This window comes from Sebastes umbrosus, chromosome 6, assembly GCF_015220745.1.
Source record: "Sebastes umbrosus isolate fSebUmb1 chromosome 6, fSebUmb1.pri, whole genome shotgun sequence".
In the NCBI taxonomy this organism is placed as follows: domain Eukaryota; kingdom Metazoa; phylum Chordata; class Actinopteri; order Perciformes; family Sebastidae; genus Sebastes; species Sebastes umbrosus.
The window spans coordinates 20581094-20607538 of record NC_051274.1 but is presented as its reverse complement, the minus strand read 5'-3'; the positions used below and the strand labels follow the sequence as shown (position 1 = coordinate 20607538).

General features: G+C 43.1%; 1 protein-coding gene across 6 annotated transcripts in view; it reads right to left on the bottom strand.

Moving 5' to 3' along the window:
- LOC119489419 (ERC protein 2-like) overlaps positions 1-26445 on the bottom strand; it is a 184098-nt gene that overhangs the window by 42528 nt on the left and 115125 nt on the right. For all 6 annotated transcript variants that reach the window (XR_005207175.1, XM_037771807.1, XM_037771802.1 and 3 more), the window contains 3 exons: positions 14124-14271; positions 9022-9183; positions 4354-4419 (listed from right to left, as the gene is read on the bottom strand). Coding sequence is in view for 5 of the 6 variants with exons in the window: in XM_037771807.1 (XP_037627735.1) it covers positions 4393-4419; positions 9022-9183; positions 14124-14271 (337 nt within the window). In the remaining variant the exon portion in view is untranslated. The remainder of the gene's footprint in view (positions 1-4353; positions 4420-9021; positions 9184-14123; positions 14272-26445) is intronic.

The following is a 26445-nucleotide window of genomic DNA, read 5'->3' as shown; positions in this document are numbered from 1 at the left end:
CCAATGACTCGGAAATAATTAGAAGAACACACCTCAAGACTTGCAGATAATTGTAGATAAAAGTAGATAATTGTAGATATTTAACAGTCTCTTCTGCACTATATTCACTTTTTTAATAGTCGTGTGTCACAGCAGTTACTCTGCACTATATTCAGTTTTAACAGTTTTCTTCTTCATCTTGTATTTTTATATCTGGTATATTTTTTTGTACTTTGTACTTTACACTACTAACTTTTTTTACTGCCTTTTTACTAACATGTTTTTGCACTATGGAACTATGATGCTGGAAACTTGAATTTCCCTCGGGATTAATAAAGTTACTATCTATCTATCTATCTATCTATCTATCTATCTATCTATCTATCTATCTATCTATAAGCAAGCTTAAAAAAAAGAAGCTTGTCTGTCTTAATACGTCTGTGCACCAGATTTTTGTTTTCTTTCCATTTTTGCAGTAGCGCATCTCTTGTAGACTGTAGCACAGTGCAACCAATTATCTGGGGAAAAAAATCCTTCTGGTGCTAATTCAGACTGGGACACAGATTTACGTCAAATAAATTCTGCAATTTACAGTTTATAACCTGCTCAATGATATTAAACTAATTAATCTTAAATAGAAGCATTTTTGAAAAGCAAACCAAATGTCAGTGGGCTCCTTTAAGGGGTAACAGACAGAAAACGCTGTAGGAACACTACAAAGCTACCAGAACAGAGATACATAAAAACAGCAGATATAGCTCACTGCATGGCACAGTGAAAAACATATTAAGGTTCAGGTTCAATAGGATTTATCGTCTTGTCAACTAAATAAACAGAGTCCTGCTTGCTTTGCTTCCATGGCTGTAGTTTGGGTTCATGACTTTAATAGGTTGTCAGATCAGTTGAGGACAGTTTTGATAGGGAGGAGCGCTTGGACTTGAATTTAGAGCCAAACAATCAGGATCAGCCAAGCAAGTGACAAGCACAAACATGACTTTAAAGGGATAGTTCAGATTCTTTTTAAATGGGGTTGTATGAGGTTAGGTAAGTTGTTATCCAATGTCAGTGTATTACCTACAGTAGATGATTATCGGAACGCCCCCAGCTTTGAAAAGCAGTTAGGAGTTTCGACACAGAAGCAGAGCAATGTACTGCTGTGGACGGGGACAGCAGCAAAATGTATTTTGGCCACCTAAAGAAAGAATCACCTAAAAAGAATCAATATCAGTTTAAGTGTGCACTATATTTAGAATATTTTCACGTTTTACCTTGTCGCAAGGGGAACTGAAGCCGTTATATCCATCTATGCTCGCTTCAAAGCCACCAGACTCCTTTGACAAAAACAATTGCAAAAACAGTTGCAGTTGGGAGTTGCTGGTCTACCGCTACCTCGATCGGTAAGTTCGTTTGTGTTAGTGTTTGACTTAGGTAATTTAAAGGGTTAGTTCAGATCACAAAGTTACAATAACACAAACAAAGTCAAGTAAAATTATTGTTTTTGTCAAAGGAGTCTGGTGGCTTTGAAGAGAGATTAGAAAAATGGCTTCAGTTCCCCGTCGGAAAGGGCTGTCTGATGGCGAGGGAAAACAGTCAAAATATTCAAAATATAGCGTACACTTAAACTCATGTTTAAGTGTTTAAGTGTGTAAGAATATGTTTTGCTGCTGCCCCCGTTCAGAACAGTACATTGCTTAGCTTCCGTGCTGGTACTCCTGTCTGCTTCTCCAAACTGTGACTAGACTATGACTAAGTACTTTCACAACCCCACTTAAAAAAATCCAAATTATCCCTTTCACTAAATTGTATTGCAGAATAATAAATGGGATTGAGAAGCTGTTGCCCAATTTCATTTTCCCACTGAATTTAGACTCCTTTTTCTAGACCTGTTTAAGCCACGAATACACAATAGCGAGTTACTTACTGGCATACACAATGTAGATATACAAACACTGTATTCAGTGCAAACACAGCATGGGCAAATGAAAGCCATCTTCTTGACTTGTTTTAACCTGAACAAGGCCTCACTCCTTCCTGCTTGCACACACATGCGCACACACACACACACACACACACGTACACAAACATATTTCTGTCCCCACTTGGAAAGCCTCTCAGCTTCTTTTCGCTTCATTCAGTACAAATAACTTCACGGTGGGATAAAAGCATAATGTTTCCAGAAAACCTCTTCCCCCCACTTTGCTTCACTCTTTTGGCCCCATGTTCTCCTTCACTTTTTCCTCCAACCCCCTTCTCTTGTGCTCTCTGTCCAAAAGGACATTCTTATTTCATTAGAGGGGGGTCTGGGAGGCCAAGAGGGTAAACAAAACCTCTGTAATCAACAGCAGGACATACACAACTGAAATGAGCCAATCAGGACCCAGTGTCCTTTCAGAGAGAACCATGGCTAACCAATACAAATCCACACCTGGAAGCTCAGAGCTTCGACTTGCCAACTCAAACTCAGCACTTAGGTTTGTGTGGAATTCAAAATGTAGCCTAGCGCTGGGAGTCAAGGTTATCCATAAGGAACACCAATCAAAGCATGCATGCCTGCAAAGACACCGATACACACACATGCACACACAGATCCCCGGCTATTTGTCTATCGGTGCTGTCATCTCTGTTTGCTCATATTAGGGAAGGCTCACTCAGGGACAGGATATGGGGATTAGGTCCGGCCTTATTGCGCTGTAGCTACACACCGCTAAATGGCTCCCATCTGTTCTCCTATTGAGAGTGGCTAATACACGTTAGCTGCGCTCGCATTGTGCACGGCCAGAATAACAGCGGTGGATAGATGAGCAGCACTGATATCGCTAGCCACAACACCATTCAGTGCTAAAGGCTAATGTGCCTGGCTTATTCTATTAGATCGGGATAAGAAGCACTAATACACACACGCATATACACACACACCCGCGCATACACACACCATCACGATATCTGATCGGAGATACCGAAGCAGTAGGCTAGTCACGGATCCGGCTCTAGGTTTACCTTGAAGGAATATACGTTAGAGCAAGGGCAAGCGAAAATCGAGGGGAGAGGTGGAAAGAACAGGAGTGATGGAAAAAGATGGAGAGATGGAAAGAGAGGGAGAAAGGGGGCAGTGTGGTCTGTTTCATTACGGTGAATCCTGACACTGCTGCATTCTCAGCACACATGGACTGGATTATAGGCTATGTGGGCTGCTCCGGCACTGTATAGCTCAGCAACGCTCTCTTGCACACACACACACACACACTTGCAAATGCACACACAAACATCATAGCTAAATACACTAAAGCTTTGCACTGCAGGAACACAAACCATTTGCTCACACACAAGCTATAGGACTCTTAATCCCAAAAGCAGCACTAGGGCAAAGTGCACAACTACTAAGTCATTGAGGTTAGAGACAGAGTCTGCTTGTGATGGTCCACCTGTGGATTACTGGGGGAAAAGAATGAGATGCACTGGAAACTATGAGTGTACCACGCTGTCTGGTTTTCTTTCGCGTTCCCACATAAATACATAAGCACCCTTCCACTTTCCCTCTCTTTTCTCCGTCTCTCTTTCTCTATCTCTCGTATGTACATTTACAGATTATTCGACGTCTCTCTTTGTTTTACACACATGTATTAGCTCCAAGCAAAACCATCACCCTCCCTACACAGAGCTCTTTCCGTGTTCAAAGGCATCCTGAGTCTATGGGGGGGCTTCGATATAAAACCCCCCAAAACAGGAATTATCCTTTATGACTCTGCATTCTTCGTTTTATGCTTTTTCAGCTTGCAGCCTTAAAAAAAAAAAAAAAAGCTCCATGACTGTTCTGTGTTGTATTGTAATTAACTACCGCACACTGGCACACAACAGGGTGGGGTAGCGCGGTAAAACTTTACTACGACTGAAAAAAAAGAAAAAAGAGGCGGGGAGAGACAGACTCGTCCATCTCTGGTTTTTCTCATTGTGTCGTTTTTATCACCTCTGGGCCCTGGTACGCTCACTTAAGGCTGCTGGGTTTGTACTGGTCTAATACCACACTGTTACCTATATTGCCACAGAGTGCACACACAGCATGCGGCGCAACCAGCACTTCATAGAGAGGCAGCCATAAACCTCTGAATCAACTGAGGCTCTTTAGTCGACTGAAATTCATAAGCAATGGGGAAAAGGAGCCGGCTTCTATTACACTCTCCTCTGTCAGAGTTGGGTAATGCTGTGGTTATTGTGGTGCCATCAATGTTCCCAGCTAATGGTTACTCGAGCCCACTGAAGAAGCCTATTGTGTAGAGCATGATTAAAATATCTGGAGCTGATATACAGTACTACACCCTGGCTAAGAGTGTCTAAAAGTAGTAGAAAAATATCACAATAGCTGTGCAAAAAACTCACTGCGGACAAATGGATGCAAGGTTCCCATGACGATGGTCATCACGCCCATATTCCCTCTTCATCGTCCTGTGAAAACATGGGAAAAAATCATCATCATTATCAATACAATTACCAGGAGTACTTTATGTATGTATGAGGCAGAAAATGGTTTCATTTGAGACCAAACCATTTAATGTAAAAGCTCTGGCCCAGTGGTTATGTCTTTACAAAGTAGAGTCTCATTGCCTAATCGTATGGTCCTCCTAACCCCTTGTGAATTTTAATCAAAACAATCCTGTTCATGTTCCTCATTCAGAAAAGCTGTGTATGATATCATAAAATGCTTTCCTCGGTGTGATTATAGGAACCAATAACCAAACACACAAGGGGTTTCCTTGGGGCTGAAACTGTGCAGACAAGAGCCCTGCTAACAGGAAGGCTAATTCACTCAGACACTAACATTACAATGGTTAGCATGAGCTGGCAGCTCACTATTATCCAAGCTGTTGCCTGCATAATGCTAAACTAGGCTACGGCGATGTCGGGTCTATGCTACGCAAGAGCAAAAAAAAAAACAAAAGGGCCTTGGCTGCAGTCCACAGCGGCTTTGGTTGGACTGAGTGGTTGTGACAAGCCCGGTAAACTCAGTAGGCTATACCTAAGCAGCTAAGCTATAGATATAATGGCCTTTCAATGGAACTTGCTAGATGCTAAATGCTAACATGCAGTTAATGGCTGTGACAGGCCCCGTAAACAGAGCCAAGCTTATAACCACTCATTCTGCCAGGTTAAACACACACACATACACGCGGGGACACACAAACAGGCCAAATACCATATGCTACTTCTCATAAACCTGAAGCAGGCAGCATGTTAAAGGCTTAGAAAAAAAAAGAAAAAAGAAAAAGGTTGTATAATTTTGTCTCTGATAAACACTTGCTGTTTTCTATTTCCTTCCGAGGCTGCTGCCAAGTATCTGGCAGTGGTGCTGGCATGGCAAAATAAATGAGAACAACGTGAACGCAACATGCCCGTCAGAAGTGCACACACTGCATGCTGAGACACAGACCTGGGGTGCATCTCGAGAGGCTAAATCCGCTTCCTGCGCTTGTCTCCTCTGATTAGATTTCACCTGTCCTCATATTAAGTAGAGGACAGGGAGTATAGTTAGAGGATTGGGATGGACCCACTAACTGCAGCAATGAGCTCTGAATGACATGCGGTTTGGCTCCTCGGAAAAACCTTGAAGTGTGTTCTTGTGTCCACTCTTCCAGTGCATGCATTTGTGCTTACGTGTCTGAAATGTGCCAGTTGGTTGTGCATGCGGTGTGTTATGTGTCTGAGCAAATGCAAATGCAAAAAAAACGCATGTGTGGTCACTGTTATGTTATTCATGGCACTAGCTGCATCTTGGAAAGGCATTGTGGTCTCCAGGGTGAGCGCGCAGACCCTCTTCATCATCATTATCATTATCATCATCAATCATCCTTCAAGTGGTGTTCCTGGAGCAGGCAATGCACCGAACCACTGGCCTGGCCGCACTTGGATATTGCATTTGAAATGGGAGAGATGGAGGGAGAGAGGACCGAAGGAAAGAATGAAAGAGACAAGGGGCATGGAGAGAAAGAACGTGGGTGGGAAGAAAATACACCAGGAGGAAAAGTGATGCTAAAGAAGCAAAAGAAGAGACACTAAATGATAAAAAAAGAGTGGCAAAAGCATAGTAAAAAGTGGAGAATGGAAGAGATAAAGTAATAGAAATAACGAGAGAGATAGAACAAAGTGTTCAAGAAAAACAAATAGTGTAATTAATCACATTTGAAAGAGGGAGATTAAAGGAGTCCTGTGTTTGGAGGGAAAACAGTCTCACCTCAGGGACTTCAGTGACATGCAGACTGTGTGATCTGACATCCCCCATCAGCAGTGCACACACACATGCAGACACACACACACACATTGGAGGCCTTACTCTGACCTTTCCTGAACTTCCCCACGGGGTCAAAGATCAGATATGAGGAAAAGCCAAGAGGTGATTGGCTGACCTCTGTCAACAGGGTCTGTTGTTTTTGAGGCTTGTGTGCTTGACACAAGAGGGAGAAACAACGTACCTAAATGAGCTTGTGGACAGAAGGGGATGATGACATCTTGACCTTACACTGCATATTAGAAGTGGACCTAGTCACCGTGACGTCCCCCATTGGTTTGTGGACTACTGTTTTGAAGCCTCGAGTTCGGAATTTTGGCCTTTGCCATCTTTGTCTTTTGCAACCAGAAGTGACACGAGAGGCAAGACATTTTTAGGCGACCAAAAAGGTTATAATTAACTTCCATGAACAGAAAAAACACTGTGAAAGGGTTCCATTTCTAAGATAAAAACACGGACAACTCCCAGACCGGACAACGGCGTGGTAGCGACCTGTCAATCACAAGGTAGCCACGTCCTAAAGCATCCCCTGCTTTATGGTCTATTTGACTCTAAATGGGACCATAAATTAGGAAATGAACATCACGCTGTATTGAAGAAGACTTGAAACTAGCGATTGAGACCATAAAAACATGTTTACAATGTTTACTGAGGTAATAAATCAAGTGAGAAGTAGGGTCATTTTCTCATAGACTTCTATACAATCAGACTTCTTTTTGCAACCAGAGGAGTCGCCCCCTGCTGGCTATTAGAAAGAATGCAAGTTTAAGGTACTTCTCACATTGGCTTCACTTTTCAGACCCAGAGGTAGCCCACTGGTCTTGATACACAGCTTTGATGTGTGAATGTGTCAGCGGACTTGGCTAAATCTACGCAATTTGCTAATTTACACATTTGTAGGCCTTGTCTTATATCTATGTATTTCTACTATTGCCCCCTTTGAAAACCAATTTTACTTTAATTTCTACCCAAATATTGCATACAATGTGTGAGCCATCACAGTTCCCTTTTATAGACATAAAAATTCAACTTTAATAGAAAGTATAATTCAGCCAATCGGCCCAGATTTACGAGTTATTTTGTTATTCCCTACATTCTTAATAGTATTTCCCAGCAACCCTAATAACACTCTCTTTGCTAGGCTTTTTCAGTCCAACTTGAAAAGTTGAAATATCACTTGCAGAGAGCTACTGTTTCATATGTCAAACACTATAAACACTGCTGCAGTAAAACAGCGCTGGGTAGCCATATTGAAGGAAAGATATTTACAAGTGCAAAGTAAAGGAGAGTAATGTGTGATACTAAAACGTGACCCCCTGCAGCTCACTGTTTAATACGAAGCCTACCGGGGTTGCGAAGTATTCTGCAATACAACAGAACAATGCAGGGACTTGATAGCTTGATAATAATTTTGGCAAGTCCAAAGAAAAACACAACATAACATAACCTAATAACTACATTTAAAAGTGGTCCTTGTGCGATTCTAGGGTGGTTTCAAGTGTTAAACTATGTTCCATGTCATCTGTTTCTCCACTCTAACCTTCCATATACTAAAGCGCATGCCGCAAACATCTACAAAATTAGACTTAGATTCATTGAAAGTAGTTGAAAAGGATGCGAATGTTCAAATTAATATAACCCTACTGTGTGAGATTCTGAGTGAAATGTGTGCATATGGATGTCAATCAACCCCAGAACCTCACATTCTTTTAGGAATCGAAAATAGTGTCTTTCCATATGCGTAAAAGGCTAAAAGAATATTAAAACCAGCTATCCAGTCCTCTTACATATTGCCGAGGTATGCGTGGGGTGATGCATGGATATGATCATGTGCTTGTATGCATGTGCGTGTGTTGGGGAGGTGTTAAGGACAGGGGATCCCCAGTGCATGCCAATTTAGGCAGCAGTTTCAGCAACATTAATAAAGTCTAGCAACATGTAATAGTGCATATCAGATAGAACAGATGTGGGAATTTAGACTCGGGTGGAAATCCCCAGGTATTCTTCTTAAATCCCCAAACATACACACACATCTTCATAGTTTGGAATCCCCCCCAATCACAACCTCTTGACAACAATAGAACTGTGGCGAGTTTATATTGCATTCAAATAACCAGAAGCTTTTATCAGTTAATGGAAATACAGTGAAATCATCTGTATCTTTCTTTGAAGATTGCTTTCCCCCCCGTTAGCGATTTCATCTGGGTACAGAGTATCAACAAAGACTCAGGTGTGCACCTCCATCTGCACACGCACACGTACAGGCCTGCAGACTGGGATGCGTGCACGCTCACACTCAAACACTTTGTGCTGATAACAACAACAGTTTGTTCTCATCCTTCTGCTCTCTTCAAACAGACACATAAAGTTTGTCCTCGGGGCAGTCTGGATATGATACTCAGACGGAGAGAAGGAGCTCATATGAAGGATGAATGATGTATAAACTAATCTCACACACAAATCCCATCGATCAAAAACACTCATTTGGCAGCTTTTCCCTTCAGGCCTCTTATCTAAATGATATGAATAACTCTGACTTGGCAGGAAGTAGTGTGGTTGAGGGAGAAGAGACAGAGGAGAGGAGAAAGGGGAAATTTTACGCTGCAGAGTCCGACCACAACTGACTGGTGGTGGAGATGACAAATATGAAATTGCACTAACTTTAAGAGCATGAAGATGAGAGCCCAAAACATGTCAACTTGTGTAAACAAGCCCAAACTGGTTGGTGTGAGTGAGTGTGTGTCTGCATCCACATTCATACTGACCTGGTCCATAGGAGGCCGGTGGTTGGCATGGGGGGGCCCTCTTGGCAGGCTTCGGTGATGCACATTCGCTGGATGCGAGTGGTGAGAATGGTGAGGATGATGTTGGGGATGGATGTGATCTTCCTCGTAGTTATCCGCTATCAGCTTCATTCTGCTCTGAGTCTGCCGAAAAAAAGGAGATAAACAAGAAAATTTATAACGCATAATTATAACATGCGTACACTAGGCCATTCATTTCTCTGGCACTGTTTATTTGTTTCTTAAAAAATGTTCTCGTGGTCTTAGAATGATTAGGCTGAGGGGGGAAAGCCCATTGAAAGCCATCAAATGATGATAAAAACATTGCCGCTAACAACACTTGACAGGTCATAAATTGAGTGAGTCGGAGTGCGTGATGAAAGTATTGTAAGTCTGTCAAATGTCATCCACATTGCAGATTATCATTTAATTGGATTAGACGAATCCTAGTAAGAACAGTTAGCGAGTGTCTCATGTAGCCTAAGGCCACAGGCGTTCTGGCTCCGGGTGAAGCAACCTCATTTTAGATGTCATTGATTAAAATTACACTCAAGTATATATCTTTCTGTAAGCCTGTAAACGTGTAAGCAAAGGCTGTGTGTCCTCTGTTTGTGTCTGTGCATCTGTGTGTATTTGTGTGAGTGTTTGCGGAAGAGGCTGTCATCCCGCCAACATCACTGCTTTTGGAGAGAGATAACAGCCTGGGCTGACTAACGTTAACGATCAGCCTAACTCCATTGAGGCCAGCTGTCTGGGAGATAGACGGAGACAGAGTGGGTGCAGATATATTGACATGCTCAGCTTTAAACTGCAGATACTTCCCCTGAGGGTGGACAGGACTGCAGAGCAGGAGGTGGGATAGTGTATGGGATGAAGATTTAAAAGGAAAGACATGTCTCATCCAAAATGTTGTGGCTTTTCCTTGTTTAAATGAGAGACAGCCACGGCAGGAAGTGGACAAAAAAAAGCCTGAGTCAGCTGGGAAGATAGGGAGGGAGATGGTGTTACAGTAGTCAGCGGCCCGAGGACATCGCTGCCGAGATAAGGAGCTGAGGCCTAATGACTGAGGAAACGAGCCAGTCAGGATCACAGGAGAGGATGTGGCTGGTATTAAAGAGGTTAGCAATTAGGTTCAACTGGAGAAGAGCTGCTTAGATAAGGCGAGAACACTGACACCGTGGCGAGAGGGAGCGAGAGAGAGAGAGATTAAGAGTGAGGAATGGAGGATGGCTCAGACAAGACAGACACCAGACCAGTGGTTAAAGCAGTTAAAGGCTAGGTTGAGGTGTACGGCCCTCCTTGACCTCAGGTGTTGACACCAGCAGGTGTGACTGGGTGGGGCTGGCCTCAATGCAACAGTTACAGAGCTGACACCTGTCATCAAGGCTAGGACAATTACTATCATATGCTATGCAGCTGATGTAACTACAGTACTGCTACACAGTACATGCTCTAGGTGCTTCTATGCAGACTCTTCCCCAATGCTTAATAATGCTGTTACAGAAATATTTTTAAAACTAATTAGTAGCCGGGGGTCAAAAAGGCTAATGTGTGTTTAGCCCTCGCTCGCTGCTAATCTAATAAGAACCACTTGTTCCTGTTCATCTAATTACAACCATATTTGGTAGGATGAGAAGCCAAACGTCCTCGAATACGTTTGCATGTATGTGTGTGTGTGTGTGTGTGTGTGCGCGCACGTAGTTAATATTTAATGACCTGAGACAAAAACCCAAATGAATGAAGTGATGAATTGCTTCTGGAAGAATCTGACTGTGTGGTCAGGACAGCCCACATGTGGCCATCCAGTTTATTCAAACAGACACACACACACGTGCAAAAGCACATACACATCCGCTCTTTTCTTGCGGACATATTCCTGTGTGCATGTGCGATGAAGGTGTGCGCGTATAAAAAATGTCCGTGTGGTGGAATGTGTGTGTTTTAATTAGTGTTAATTAGGGGCTTTGCAGAGTAAACAGCTCAGTAATGGCCTCCAGGCCTGCCTGTAGTTCAGGCAGCCTGGAATAGACGCAGGTGGCACTGCTGGGAGAGGAGAGTTCTTCATTGACATGTCTAACCATAACAGATTTGGCCTGCACTATGTGTGTGCAGCGAGTGGTCTCTGCGTGTGTATCAAAGTGCAGCCGCTGGCGTAAACATGGCAGCGATGATCCCGCTGCTGTGCTCACAGCTGCATCCCAAAACCTCAATCCAAGCCCTCTGTAAATCACAAGCCTGTCCTGATTAGAGCGGAGCTGTATTAACACATATGGACGCAGGAGGCTGACAAGAAAGGCCTTAAAACACACAGGCAGCTGGTGGAAAGGCTGCACAATTTTTCACAACACTTATACATACTCCTTTAATCAAGTCTCTGTGTGTGTTTTGGCGTTTTTTTTAACATCGCCATGCTATCCCAGTAAAAATGGAGTAACACAGAGACCGAGCAGGCGGATCGTTTTACATGAGCCGCTCTAAATGGCACACCTCTGAGAACACAAAATCCGTCTTTTCAGCATACAGAGAGGATGGATGCTCAAGTGCGTCCAAAAAAAAGAGAGGGAGAGAGAGAGAAAGTCACAGAAAATGGCATACCTCTGAGGAGCCCAAATCCATCTTTTCTCAGCTTCAAAGCACCCAGTGACGTTTGGTCATCCATCACTAGGATGGGACCACTCGGAGAATTCCCACATGGGGACACATTTGTTCTGACTCTCTCCTCGGGGAGTCTAAACACTACACTCTTCATGTGTGTGGCTGTATCTTTCTTCTGTGCTGAAGAAGGACCACGCCGCAAAGGAAAGCAAACTGTCTGAGAAAGGAAAGTTTGTCTTAGGCCGCCGGCTTTATGCACACACACACGAGATCTTCCAAAGGAGGGCTGTGGGGAGGTCAGACAGGGCGCTGCTATCTGTAAATCTATCTGCTGTCTACATATCGGCTTTCTCCTATGAGACTCCGAGTCCCATAATTCTTTGGCATTTCCTGATCAGTTTCCTTCCGCCATTGGCTGTCGTGGACCTAAGGAAGGCAACCTATCCTGATATGTGTGTCAATGGGTCAGAAGACAGAGAGCTGGTGTGTGTCATGTTGAACAACATAATCTCCAGAGAGCTCATTCTGTCAAATGGAAGGAACCCAAGTAGAGACTCCCTGTAGGAACTACTTTCCTTACAACCCCCATAACATTAATAGTATAGTCGTATAGTATATATCAAATTTAGAGTGATAATAATGTGTGCATGCAAATTCATTTAAACGCCTCTAATCTTTAATGCATTAACACAACTTTTGATTTTTAGGTTGTAGCGGGCTCAGTTTTAAAGTTAGAGTGAAGATACTAGCATCATATGAAACCAGAAAACCTAATGAATATATTGGAACCAACCAATAATGCTCCAAACTCCAAAACTGGCATGACCTCTGATCAAGATATGTGAATGAAAATTGGTTCTATGGGTACTCACGAGTCTCCCCTTTACAGACATGCCCACTTTATGATAATCGCATGCAGTTTGGGGGCAAGTTATAGTCAAGTCAGCACACTGACACACTGACAGCTGTTGTTGCCTGTTGGGCTTCAGTTTTCCATGTTATGATTTGAGCATATTTGTTATACTAAATGCTGTACCTGAGAGTGTTTCTGGACAATATTTGTCATTGTTTTGTGTTGTTAATTGATTTCCAATAATAATAATACATACACTTGCATAAAGTAAGCATATTTGCCCACTCCCATGTTGATAAGAGTATTAAATACTTGACAAATCTCCCTTTAAGGGACATTTTGAACAGATAAAAAATATGTGATTAATTTGCGATCAACTATGGACAATTATGAGATTAATCGGGATTAAATATTTTAATTGATTGACAGCCCTAGTTAATAGATGACAAAATCTCACACTTTCATGGCCCCGGCACTAGGTGGTCATAGCACTGCTTGGTACACCGTATACACCATATTTATATGCATGTGTGCCTGAAGACTTTCGAGGAAATGAGGTTTGCATGTAGGAGAAAGAGGAGTCAAAGAATTTGTATGTACTTTATGAGCTGCTCGCCCCTCTCCTCTCCTTTCTTTTTTTTCTCCTCTCTTCTGCTCCAGCCCCGGAGGCCACATCGTTGCAATTAGAGCTCATCACATCATCAGGTGAACTGTAACTGCTGGTTTCCCAACGGGGAAAACATGACGCATCCAATGGCGATAAACAGATAATAGGCTTTCCTTGAAATTCCTTGAATGGAATTGCACCCCCTAGGAACTGTTTACCGTTTACGAGACACGAACAAACATAGGTCCGCACTAAAAATGCATGCCCAGCCACTGCATCTGTTGACTTTTAAATGCACCATGTTTCCCAGAAGCCCTTGTGACTCAGGGGGCCGTATATGCGGACTCCCTGCTGTTGGCTCATTATCGTTAGCATTCACGTTAGCTCAGTCACTGATGTGGTCTGACCAGACCTTAATGACCCACATACCTTCATCAGCCTCAGGTTATATTGAGAGCCGGGGCAATATGGGAAATAGGTGTATGTCCGTAAGTATGTGTGTGCTGGGATTTATTGTCTGTTTGACCAGAAGATAGAAAACAGACACAAAAGTCCGCCAGTGACTCATCAATGATACCAACCTACGTCTGCGACTTGAGTGCATCTAATGACTCTGATTGCAACATGATTGTTAAGTGAAGAGCGTTCCTCGTGTGTTTATATGCCTGGATTTGGTGCTGCTTGACTGGTTTGGCTTGTGATGACTATGACTGTGAATGTGTGGTTTGAGGCGGGGAAATCTACTCTGTTAACTACCAGGAATTATTAACCTCTATCTGTTCCTGGTTTTAAAGTTCAAAAGTCTGCCCATGAGGCTGTTTTAGTGCAGGGGAGGCTTCATCATCTGCAGCAGGTTTGAATTTGCAGTCCTGCTTTGATTCACATGTCCTAAACGGTGACCGCAAGGCCAGGCCCCATTTGATTCATGTGCAGGGCCAGTCAACCTCTTAGACCGGGAATGCTGTAAATTTAATTCATCCTTTATATGCACACATAAATAGCCTGGTGGTCGTGTGTGGTTGGATGTACCTGCTGTTTGAGCTGGTGCATGAGTCTGTCTTTCTCCCTCTTCAGAGCCATCACTTCCTCCTGGGCTTTTTTCCGTTTGGAGGAGGATAACTCCAGCAGGGCGATGTTAGCATCCTTCTCACTGATGGCCGCCAACAAAGCCTGCTGCCTGAGGGGAAAGAAGGGTGCAACAGAAAAGAAGGAATGTTTTTGAAAATGGACAAAATATTTTTTAAAAATTATTCATATAAAAATAAAAAGTTGTAATGTATAAATCTGTTACACAGAAATTAGACAGGTGTACGGCACAGATACACACCACCCACATCTACAGCTGTGGGCCCTTATACATAGGCAGATGTCGCAGCAAACTCACTCATTCCAGAGAACTCAGACAGAAAATTCCACAGAAAAGGAGCAGACATCTTTGAAGTGGTCTGCTAAGTGCTGCATTAGTGGTACCTCAGTGTGACTCATGGACATGTAATAGTGTAATGAAGTGTAATGGAGTAGGCGGAGGAGGATATGACATCTTTCCTCGGTCACCGCTGGTTACCACAGTGTGTGTGCATGTCTGCGAGTTTGTATACAGACGGGGGTGACGACAAATGACTGTCTACAGGTGCAGAGAAAACATACCACTAAGCTTCATCACACACATGTAACCGGACGTACATGTACATCCATGAGAATGACATTGCGTAACCCTTCGAGAGAAGTCTGAGTCTTCGGAGCTGATCGAGCAGGATGTCGTAAAACCAGTGTTGTGACAAACACACATTCCACTTAGGTAAACACACGCAGAAGCATAAACATATTCTCATAGACGCACACACCTCCTGTACTACTACCATTGACCCAAGGCACACTGTAAAAAATTTTATTAAAAAAGAACTGGAGACAAAAAAAGAGAACAAATGTTCATGTGTACAGTCGACTGTAACTAGGGCTGTACTCAAATCAGAATTTCTTGATTCAAATCGGATTTGGCTGTTCAATAAGAAGATTTAACTATCCGTTCCTTTTTTAGACTATCTGGTAATCCAGTTTCATAATGAACCAAAAATATTTTTACATTTCTCAACTCCGCGTAGTCTGCCCAGGGGATTCAATTCGTCACTTAAGGGATGGCTGCTCGGTGTGAGAGGATCACCTTATGGGATCTCTAGCCGGTGCTGGAAGGCCCTCGCCGGGTGCATTTCCTTTTTGGCCGCGCACCGCGACCAGCTCTAGGTTGGCTTGGAAAGGGTGAAGGTGGCTCACAGCTCTGGAGGTGAGCTTTACAGCACCCCTCACCAGAACCTCGGTTCCCAGGGTCGAAGACCTATTGCTCGCTGCTTCCTCTCTCCCTGCGGGGAGGGACAGGGCCCCGACTGTCAACCGGGTGGACTGTCCTCAGTGTCTGTGGCGATGTCAGCAACCCACCCGACCCCGTCTGGAAACACGGACCACGTCTCTTTTGCCACGATTTGTGGGTGGGATTTTTTTTGCCTGTCATCGCCATTCACATCTATACAACCAGTGTGTTCCTGATTAAATTGTTTACTACAGCACAAAGTTCTTCATAAATCTTGTCTCTTAAAAAAAACAAAAAAAAACGACAGCTCGAAGCTGAAGAATTTCAAGTATACAGAGGAGTCAACAAGGGGTAATTCGACTCATCGACTTTCAGGGGAGGCCTTACTGTAACTCAATTTATGTATGATTCATTGTCTGACAGTCGCATGTGTCTCAAACTGTAACTAGTGTGTAGGCACTGAAGGTATTTTAAGTTGGATAAACATTACATGGCTGAACTCCAGACTCTTAAAATCGCATTTGAAATTTGGAGGGCATTAAACCAGCATGGTAAGGTAATGTTTGGGTTTGTGTGAGGTGAGGGGTAGAGGTAGAGGAAGAGGAGGAGGAAGGAGAGATTCAAAATACACTTTGGACTCAATTAAAAATCGACCTGCATCGGAGTGTTTTTATTCCATGATTTAAGTCCCTGCAGAAATAACTCAATTGCGAAAATAAACACGCTGAACTCAGAATAAAGTCCTGCTGGCCTGGGACTCCACATTTGGTGTTTTTAGTACAATTATCTGCACGCCGCATCTGGATTCTCCCATTCAAGGCCATTAATAGGCCTCTGTGTGTTTTTGTGTGTGCTCAAGTGTGTGCTTGCATGTTGTGTGCATGGATTTGTGTGTGCATGCATGTGGGTTCTGACATGGATCGGAGCAGCTAATCACACCATTAATCACGGAGCAGGACCGACGTGACACTTTTCGTCTCCCCACACCTCCACTGTTATTCCTTTTAATGCTCACTGTAATGGGAACGCACACACACACACACACACACACACACACACACACACGCACACACACGCACACACACAGACACACAGACCTACATTGGACTCGTACCAGAGCAAGTGCTTTAGACTGCAGGCTCATTCTACTTGGCCTGGCCATTCACAATGTAAAATGGGGCAAAGAATTCTTAAAGTTAAAGAAAAATCACATCAAGACATCTATAAATCAAACAACAGCGCGACTGATTTTTAAATCCCTCTTCATACGGTCCAGTTTTATATCCATGACCTAATAAACCCAATGATGAATCTTGCATTTTAGAGCATGGCACAGTGGCAATCCCAGTTCCATTCCTGTATCTTTGGCTGTGTCAAATAGAGTAAAGAGGTGATGCACTGAGTCTATATATGGGAAAGGAATGCAGCACAATGTGTCACTGTTCATAAACAATGTGTCAGATTAACAGCCCTAACTTACACGCAGGATGGCCATCTTTACAGCACACTGCCAGACATGGAAACTCCAATGTAGGGCCACACCCCAATAGTCTCACAGTCACACTTTTCCTTATCTCCTTTAGCATTAACTGCATGCAAACACAGCTTGAGAATGTTGTCTATCTGGGTCAGTATGTGACTGTAAATACACACAAAACAACTGCACACTGAGCTGAAAAACATACCATTGGGAATGGGACAACATGTTTAATATACTTGGACAATCTAAGTGGGTGATGCATTAATTGCAGGGACAGCTTGGTGGAAGAAAAGAGTGTGGTGAAAGGTTAAGGGCACTAACCACTCCCACCAGTTTTAAAGGGGAGGTTTATCTGATCTGTGAACTTATCTGAAAAAAACAAACACGGATCCATCTCTTTCTGACCACCACTGAGTCACTTCATGAAGGATTGTTACACTCCCATTCATCTGCTGATGAATTACTTATGTCGGGCACACACTACACGCTAATCAAGATGATTTGGGCCTGATTCCCCCCTCCCCGACAACGGCCAGCAAAGGCCCGATTTTCTGATGCTTCTAAAGATTATCTTTCCAGATATTCCTGTGGTGTGAGGTAGGTTAAGAGGGTTTTTTCCATCTTACAAATTGTTTCTCACCACACACTAAAGGAACAAAACTGTCTCTGGTCTCTCACATTTTCAACATCTGTTAAGATTTGAAAAATCTTTTAGTGTGGGCCAGCCTAAAAATAATGATACGGCACTTTGTTGATTCCAGCTAAAGAAAAAGCCATACAGGAAACCCAAGTTGTCTCTGTACATTCTGACATTTAACACATGTGGTGGCATTGCAAAAAGGAAACTACACTCAAAAAGAACTACTGTACGTTGTCTTTTTATGACCAGAACGTGTGCTGCTGTCTGTGAAGACCTGGCTGTCACATCCATCACACCTGCAATCCCTCGAACAGGTACAGACTTCCCCATAAATGAAAATTATTGATTGACCCTGAGACGTTCTGAGCCCGACTGAATTAAACCTCCGAACCAAAGTGGCTGCCATGCTTCAGTGCGGGCTAAATCACTTCCAGGCTCGAAATTAACACAGCAGATTACAGAGCTGTCTCTCTGCGGGTGCTCTCTGAGTGGTACGGCAGGATTCTGCTGAGTGATGTCTTCCTAAAACAATAAAAAAGGGGGCATTATTATGATTAGCCAGCCTGTAAACTTTATCCCCCACATCCTCAATCAGTGATTGTGTGTGCACAGTGTGTGTGTGTGTGTGTGTGTGCTGATTAGTATTACTTACACTCTTTGAACCTGAATCACACTGGAGTATTTAATCACATCTAATTTGGGTGGCCATTTGGCCTTAGCTGTAGAACACACTTGCAATGTACATGAATCTAGCAGACTGGATTCATCTATCAGACACACACACACACACACACACACACGCACAGACAAATGCTTGTACTGTATCTGCAGGCTGATCTTGAGTGGGTGAACTCTCTTTCTTTCCTCCCCTCTTGTCTCACTCCCTGCTTAACTTAGACTTGGTGTGTCCTGGACAAACAAAGGATTATCTTAATTTCCTTTCCAATCGAAAGGGCCTTCATGAAATGGTTTTTCATGACAAACTTGTGATTAGTCTTCATAAAAGTCAGACCCTATGCACCGAGGAGTCATAAGCCACTCCAATAAAAGGACGAATAAATCCCGCTGCTGGATCTCTTGTAAAAAAAATCTACTTTCTATTCAATGAGATAACAATATTTTGGCTGACAAGGTAAACATGATGCTGACATAAACAGTTGTGCATTTATATATCTATATTTAACATTCCTCATATTTACGTTTGGTATTATAGAGGAGTATAGAGAGAGCATGCAAGACTCTGTGGAAAAGCACAGGCGGGACTGACATCTTATTTATAAGGGGTGAAATTCTCAGCTCGACTACAACATGTGATTCCAATTGAACCTTCATGGTCCCTGGGACATATTGAGACATTTGGATCTACAGAGGTGGGAGATGGATGGCTAAAGTACATGACCATGCGATGAGAGGTGAGAGGAGAGAGGAAAAGGGGGAGGAGTTGGGGGGGGGAGGTCAGCAGAGACGATATGGAAAGGAAAAACTGGAATGCAAAGAGTGGAATAAGAGAAGGGGAGGCGGAAGGAGATAATTCGGGACAAAGGAATGAAGCATGAGGAGGAAAGGAGACTTTGATGAAGACCTCTTTGAGGCGGGGCTGCTGTGTCGAAGGACTGTGATGTCACGGGGGCAGATGAGACGGATTTCTGGGCGACGGGGGGGTTAAGATCGGGTCAAGAGTGAGCATAAACATACATTTGCCAAAAAACAAATTCAAAGAAAGCGGATGTTTAGGGGAGGTGTACTGTGGCTGGGAAAGAGAAGAGAAAGCGCGGCAGAACCAATGGGTCAAAAAAAAAAAAAAAAAAAGAGATGGCAAGAGATGAAGGCAATAGAAGAGAGGAAAGCATGTGTTTGACAAGAGTGACTGCCACCTGTGCTGCATGAGAGAGAAAAGAGGGAAGAAAAAGGAGAGGAGGAAGGGAAGAAAGGAGCAAAGGTAAAGATTTAAGAGTCCCAGCCTCCCCTAAATCAGCTCAGCGCACTCCATGTTGTTATTCCTAGGCGTCACGGTTGAGGGATATGTGTTTATAATTTGTGTTATGACTTACTTGAAATTATGAGTGTGGAGAGTCAGTGGGACAGAAACAGATGCGTCCGTGTGATGCCCGAGGGAGCCATCAATACTGTCTGCCCCTAAGCGCATGTGTGTGCGTGCATTTGCCTGTCTCTGCACACATTTTGCGCTTTCATGTCCTTCATGTGCATGTGTGATGTATTTTGTTAGCAGGAACACGGGGAGCCCACTAATATCTGTTCCCAGAACATCCATTATGAGGTCTTCTAGTTTGTGATCATGCCCCTTCAACCACTTAACTGTCCGGGCTCTGCAGAAACATTCCTAGTGCATTTAACGGCCGTTCCTCGATCGGGAGTGTGTGAAGGTGCGGCACATGGCCGAGGGCCCCTGGCTAAGCTACTACTAGAGGCCTGTAGTGAGAGCAAGCAGAGGACATGAGAATGGGGCATGGTTGAGTGACACTATTATTTATGGCCTTGGAACACTGTGTTATTTACAACTGAGGAGGATAGGGAAAATGTCTATTTCCAACAAAAAACACACGCTCTGGCTTCATTTGCTAAGCTTACTGCAAAGCCAGTTAAGATGGGAAATCTGTGTTTCAACTCGAAATGTGGGTTAAATGTATTTTTATGAGGTCCAAGTTTTGGCTACCTTACGCAGGATTAAATCCATGTTAACGTGAAGCAGCTAACCTGAAGCCACATGCCAGATGCACTTACTTCCCTCCACCTGGATTAAAGCCTTTATTTATCTTAATCGATATGATAGGATTTATCCGTATCCACAGCAAATAAAAACTTGCGTGGCTGTCTTGTTTGAACAGTCATGTCAACTCCATTACATGCTAATCCCGAGCGTCAAGCAGGAACGCTAAACTTTACATGCTAACCTTGAGAAAAACCCAAGAAAAAACCCATGACAGCAGATGGTTCTCCCAGAACTGGGCCAGGTTGTGTGTGTTTTCACTTCACTAATAAAATATACAACCCACTTACTCTGCTCACCCCCCACTCCCACACTAGAGCTCTGACCGGTGGAAGTGAGAGGGGGTGGTGGTGGTGGTGGTGGTGGAGGAGGGGTGGGGGTCTAATTGAAAGAGTATGTATCAGTTTTACAGCAACAAGAGGGAAAATACGAGGGGACAAAAATCAACAAATCTGCCAAAACTAGCCAAATGTTTAGAGTGGGAGCAGGGACGAGGAGAGATGGCTGACTGCTCCCAGAGATGAGCAGGACCAGACGGCCACCGCTGCATTCCAGCCGGAGAGAGAGAGGGGGAGACAGATATAGAGACCCAGACAGAGAGGAACAGACAGAGAGACCAGGTGGCTGAGTGAATGCAGACAAATAAGATGAAGAGAGCATCTAACTCTCTCTCAAAACTTGTCGAGGCAAAGACAATATCTTAATATATGATTTGATGGAATAGTTCCAACATTTCTTTGCCTTCTTTCTAAGGCTGGGACGATACACACCTATCTCCCGATTCAAATATTAACACGATACCACTACGGTATTATGATTTATTGAGGCTTTTTTAACACTAGACCATGGGAAAAAGTTGAATCATACACTTATAGGGGCTTTTACTTTGGAAAATATCTAAATTGATACAATAACAATGTCAAGTCATTGTCAGGCATTATTTATTCATACATTTCTTTCACAAGTTAGTGGTATTTTCTTTTAATTTTTAGGGGAAATGTAATGTTTTATACCTCTGGTGAATATAATCCAATCAATCTTATTTCCATATACAACCGATCAGCCATAACATTAAGACAGCATGGGGATCCCTTAACATGTGAGAATGCAGGTCGTATCCAAGCTGACCCTCCGCTGTTTTCTGCTTTGTCATTTTGGCTCGTTGCAGCCGGTTGCGTTTTGTTTTGATAACAGATACGGAACGGATATGACGTCACATTACTCTGACTACAACAATAAAAGCAGTAACTTCCTTCTAGCTCCGTATAGACTCAAATGAAGCAAACATATCGATTCTGGCATTGAAAAATCCATTTCAAAATTGTAAAAGAAAAAAATTGCGATGCATAGCTGAATCGCAAAGAGGGAGAGGAGAACATCAACATTAAACTCAGTGTATGAAATGCTGAACTATTCCTTTAATAAACACAAGCTCTGGCTTTGACAGAGCGACTGGTAGCACTGTGGTGACACTCTGCATCACCTCCTGAGGATCAGCGAGGGGTCGGGTGGATTCCTGTTGTTGTAAAAACAGGCTAGATAAACAAACAAGGCTCTGTGGGATGTCAGTGATGATTATGATGTCACCGGCAGCCCTTTCCCATTTGGACGACCTTGGGTGTCTCCATGTGTGCCCCTGTTTGCTTGAGTGTGTGTGTGGGCATACTTTTTCCTTTGCAACCATCATTGCGAGAAAAAACACAATCCACATCAGATTAGTGAAAGCCTCTGCCAATCTTCAGAGCTGTCTGGCACAAGGCCCGCCTCCACGGCTACAACCAATAAGGCGAGCTCTGACCCTGAACCTCCAGAGATTCTCTACCAATAGCAGTGCAGGGTTTTCCCATTCTCTTAAAATTTGTTTTCTGTCTTTATCGCTGCTCAGCTGACTGACAGTGTCTCCCTAAGGCACAAGAAACAAGATGGGGGGCTGTACTGTACCACACACGTGTAGGGCTCCCCTGCCTCGCAGTCAGACAAAAGTACAGGCACACACACACACACACACACACACACACACACACATACAGCAGCTGGGTTGTTTAAAGCTCCCTGTCATCTGAGAGAGAGGTGAGGGTCACAGAATGAGTAACACTGCTCCAATCACACTACTGTAAGAACACACACACACACACACACACACACACACACACACACACAAGGAGAGCGGGAGAAACATACACACATATGCAGCGTGTTAAGAAAGACCACTAAGGCCTCAGTATAAACACTGATGAGTTATGCCCCCGCCTCCACACACATTTTTTTAACATCAAAAGATGAGACTATACAATATGTGGCACAGGAGAGGGTGTTTTGTTGAGGTCAACTAGATGACTACAAAATAAAAGTAGAGCCACGTACATATACTGTTGCTTTAATACAGGACAGAATCATTATTTATATTATTGACTATCACTAAAATAATATCCTAGAGCCCAATGTAATCTTTATATTTCTTCTTGCGTGTCCAACCCTCCAATACAAGAGGTAAAATCAATTTTAAGTGATGCAAAACAAAGACAAACAGCAAATCATCACATCTAAAAAGCGTGATTAATTGATTATCAGATGTTTTATTTATGAGTTTGACTAATCGTTTCAGCAATTAAAGAGAACCTTTTAGGCTTTTGTGCTTTCCCCCTTTCCTTTAGTGTGCTATGTAGGTTTTTTGTGCATGTAAAAGGTCTGTAAAGTTACACAGTCCAAAGTCCATGCCAAAGGGAGTTACTCTCCCCCACAGAAAACACCTTGCTTGAAGTCTAGCCTTTTCTTCCGTAACGTGGTGATGTCACCAAGTAACACATTTGCATAATACCTGCCTAGCTGCTAGTTTGGCATGCCCTCAAACAAAGCTAGTTAGAGCAGAGCTGGAGCGGAGTCAAAAGAGTTTGGTCCGGTTGACCAATCACATTAGAATGGGCAGCTGACCAATGAATTGACCGATTAAAACATGTGAACATGTAGAAACCCAAAATACAAGTATGCACCTGAAAATACGCATAATAGGTCCTCTTTAACACAAGAAAAAGTGAGGATTCTGCATCACTTTTTCACTTCAGTTGCCTCTCTATGTGAACCCAAAGTAAGCTTTATTCGCAAAAGTGTCAAATGATGACTGCAAAACATGATGTACTGTACATCTCATATTAGATACAAACAGGAGCATAACTAATCATCTCTCTTTTTCCCTCTTGTTCTGTACTGTACTGTGAGAGGAGCTACAGTAAAGCCTGTGCTCTAAACCGTCAGTAATGTAAACTGAGAATACCAGGAGGACACCTTCTGCATTGCGTCATTTGAAATAGAGGTCCTCTGCATTGTCTTGTGTGTTCCACCGCGTTAAAATAACCCTCTGTCAAACATAGTTCATCACAGGCTCTTTGGACAGGAAGGCCACCACAACGTGCTGCCTTTTTCTCTCTCCGTCCTCATTCCATCACTTCTTCTCCCCTCCTTTTTCTTTCACTAATCAAAGAGAGGAGCCTCCCGTTCGGAGGAGAGAATGGCATCACCTCCGCCTTGGACTTGGACCTCTCTATCATTCGACTCCTCTCTCCCTCTATCATTCTCGATTTGGCTCCGTTGTGCCCTATACTCACTCTGGAGTGGGGCTAAATATTAAGTTCAAGGAGGTTATGCAAACACGTTGAAACAGCCATCCTTGGCCTAAGTATTACCCTGAACCCTTCAATTACCCGCCTTGCTTTCCTCTCTCCCCATTCCTCCTGCCTTTTCCTGTCCTCCGTACGGGTTCTCTCACTCCGGTCATCTAACTGCAGCCTGGAAATACAGCGCACACTCATGACGTGGGGCCAAAAAGCCTTAAAATATCAAGGGCAGAGAGTACAACATAGGGGCGCGCTATTACACATGCACAGACACACAAACGTGCACCCAAAATACACACAAACCGATGAAAGACGGGTCCAGAAAACAGTGGGAGCAAGTACCCCTGGTGTATTTTCTCTGTGTTCCAAATGTAGGGCCTGGCGGTGGACCACAGCTGAACCACAGCCGACATGCGGTGGAATGGGAGGCCACCACACTCACTTCCCTTAAAGGAGCCATAGAGACACACACACACACACACACATACATACGGGTGATCACAGAACGACACACACACACACTCTCAGACACACATATACACACATGTTCAGCAATTTCCTGGATAGCACTGTCATGACGATGGGAGTCCATGTTTAAAAAGTGGTTTGAGGTGAAGGGACAGATCTGTATGGGCTGTTTCCCACAATGCTTTGCCAGACAATTACACAACCCAATTAATGTGGTTACTACAGCACAGCTAGGACTGTACTCTGTGCAAGCCGAGTGTGCGTGCGTGCGCGCGCGAGAGAGAAGATGTGTGTACGCACGCTGCTTTGGCCTGTACTGCTCGTAGAATTATAGCTTTCCTTGGAGCTTGGACTGGTCGATTTCCCGTCAGTGTGTAAAGGACACACAAGGTCACACTAACATTCACCCCACACTCCATCAGCCAATCCCCAGTTATTTCCAATCACAGCCGCATGAGCTCAAGTATTATAAAAGCTGCCTACGCGGAGAACTACAATACCCACAATGTCTTGTGTGTCTTCCCAGTAGAGAGCTCCATTTCTTTCAGAATGAACCTGAAATGTTGGGAGAGACGATTTTTAAAAAGTAAAAAAATTATATAGTGTTAAAATGTCTTCTTTTTTACAGTTACTGCAACACATATCCCTAAATAGTGCATATAAAAATATATAAACAAGATATTCCATCACGCTCCGTAGATGCAGATGTACACAGTGGTGGAAGAATGAGGTGCTGCAGGCTATATATGGTGCCAGTGCTGTTTGTGTATATGAAAATTACCTGATGATGGTCTGAAAACTGAAACAAGTTTGGATCAGACGCACCCGTATGACGTTTGTAGAAATTGTTACCACTTAAATGAAAGAGGAATATAATACTACGATGTAAAAATTAGGGGTGTCAATCGATTCAAATATGTAATTGTGATTATTCACATGATTGTCCATAGTTAATTGCACATTTTTTATCTGTTCAAAATGTACCTTAAAGGGAGATGTCAAGTATTTAATACTGTTATCAACATGGGAGTGGGTAAATACTATATGCTTGCTTTATGCAAATGTATGTATATATTTATTATTGGAAATCAATAAACAACACAAAACAATGACAAATATTGTCCAGAAACCCTCACAGGTACTGCATTTAGCATTAAAAATATTCTCAAATCATAACATGGCAAACTCAAGCCCAACAGACAACAACAGCTGTCAGTGTGTCAGTGTGCTGACTTGACTATGACTTGCCCCAAACTGCATGTGATTATCATAAAGTGGGCATGTCTGTAAAGGGGAGACTCGTGGGTACCCATAGAACCCATTTACATTCACTGATCTTGAGGTCAGAGGTCAAGGGATAAATGCTACACACTGTTTCTTTAAGTAATGAAACAGAAGTATTATCAACAAAATGTACTTCAATATCAAAAGTAGAGTACTATGGCCCCAGTATGACATTATTATTATATATATATATATTTTTATTTTTGTATGATTATTTTTACCGATGCATTGCTGTGTAGGCAGCCTTTTAATGTTGTAGCTGGTTGGCTATAGCGGTCAAATAAATGTAGTGGAGTCAAAAACTATAGTATTTCCTTTTGAAATGTAGTGGACTCGAATAATTAAGAAACTAAGGGAGCATGAGTATCCTTAAGTGCAGTGCTTGAATAAATGCACTTACAGTACCACCTGCATGTGCAAAGCTGCATGCACGTACATTACCCCATAGACTGAGCCCACACACACACACACACACACACACACACACACACACACACACACACATCTGCTAATAATTAGCAATCCTCTGATTCCAACCTCGGTTAATTTGGTTTTCTTTTAATGAAGGACGGTAAAATGTAAGTAAAACAAAAAAAAAGGCTCAAACTGCTCTGCTTTGTGTTGAAGCAGCAGGAACCGCATGCTTTCTTTACAGTCTGCTACACAAACATACTCTGACCACATACTCACTTATACAGACTTCATTAGCCCGGCTTTAAAGTGCTTTAAAGTGCTTTAAAGTGTGTTAAGGGGAAAAATATAGTAAAAGCAAGAAATTATGCAAGAGAGACAGAGACGCAGACACAGACAGACAGACAGACAGACAGAGAGTCTC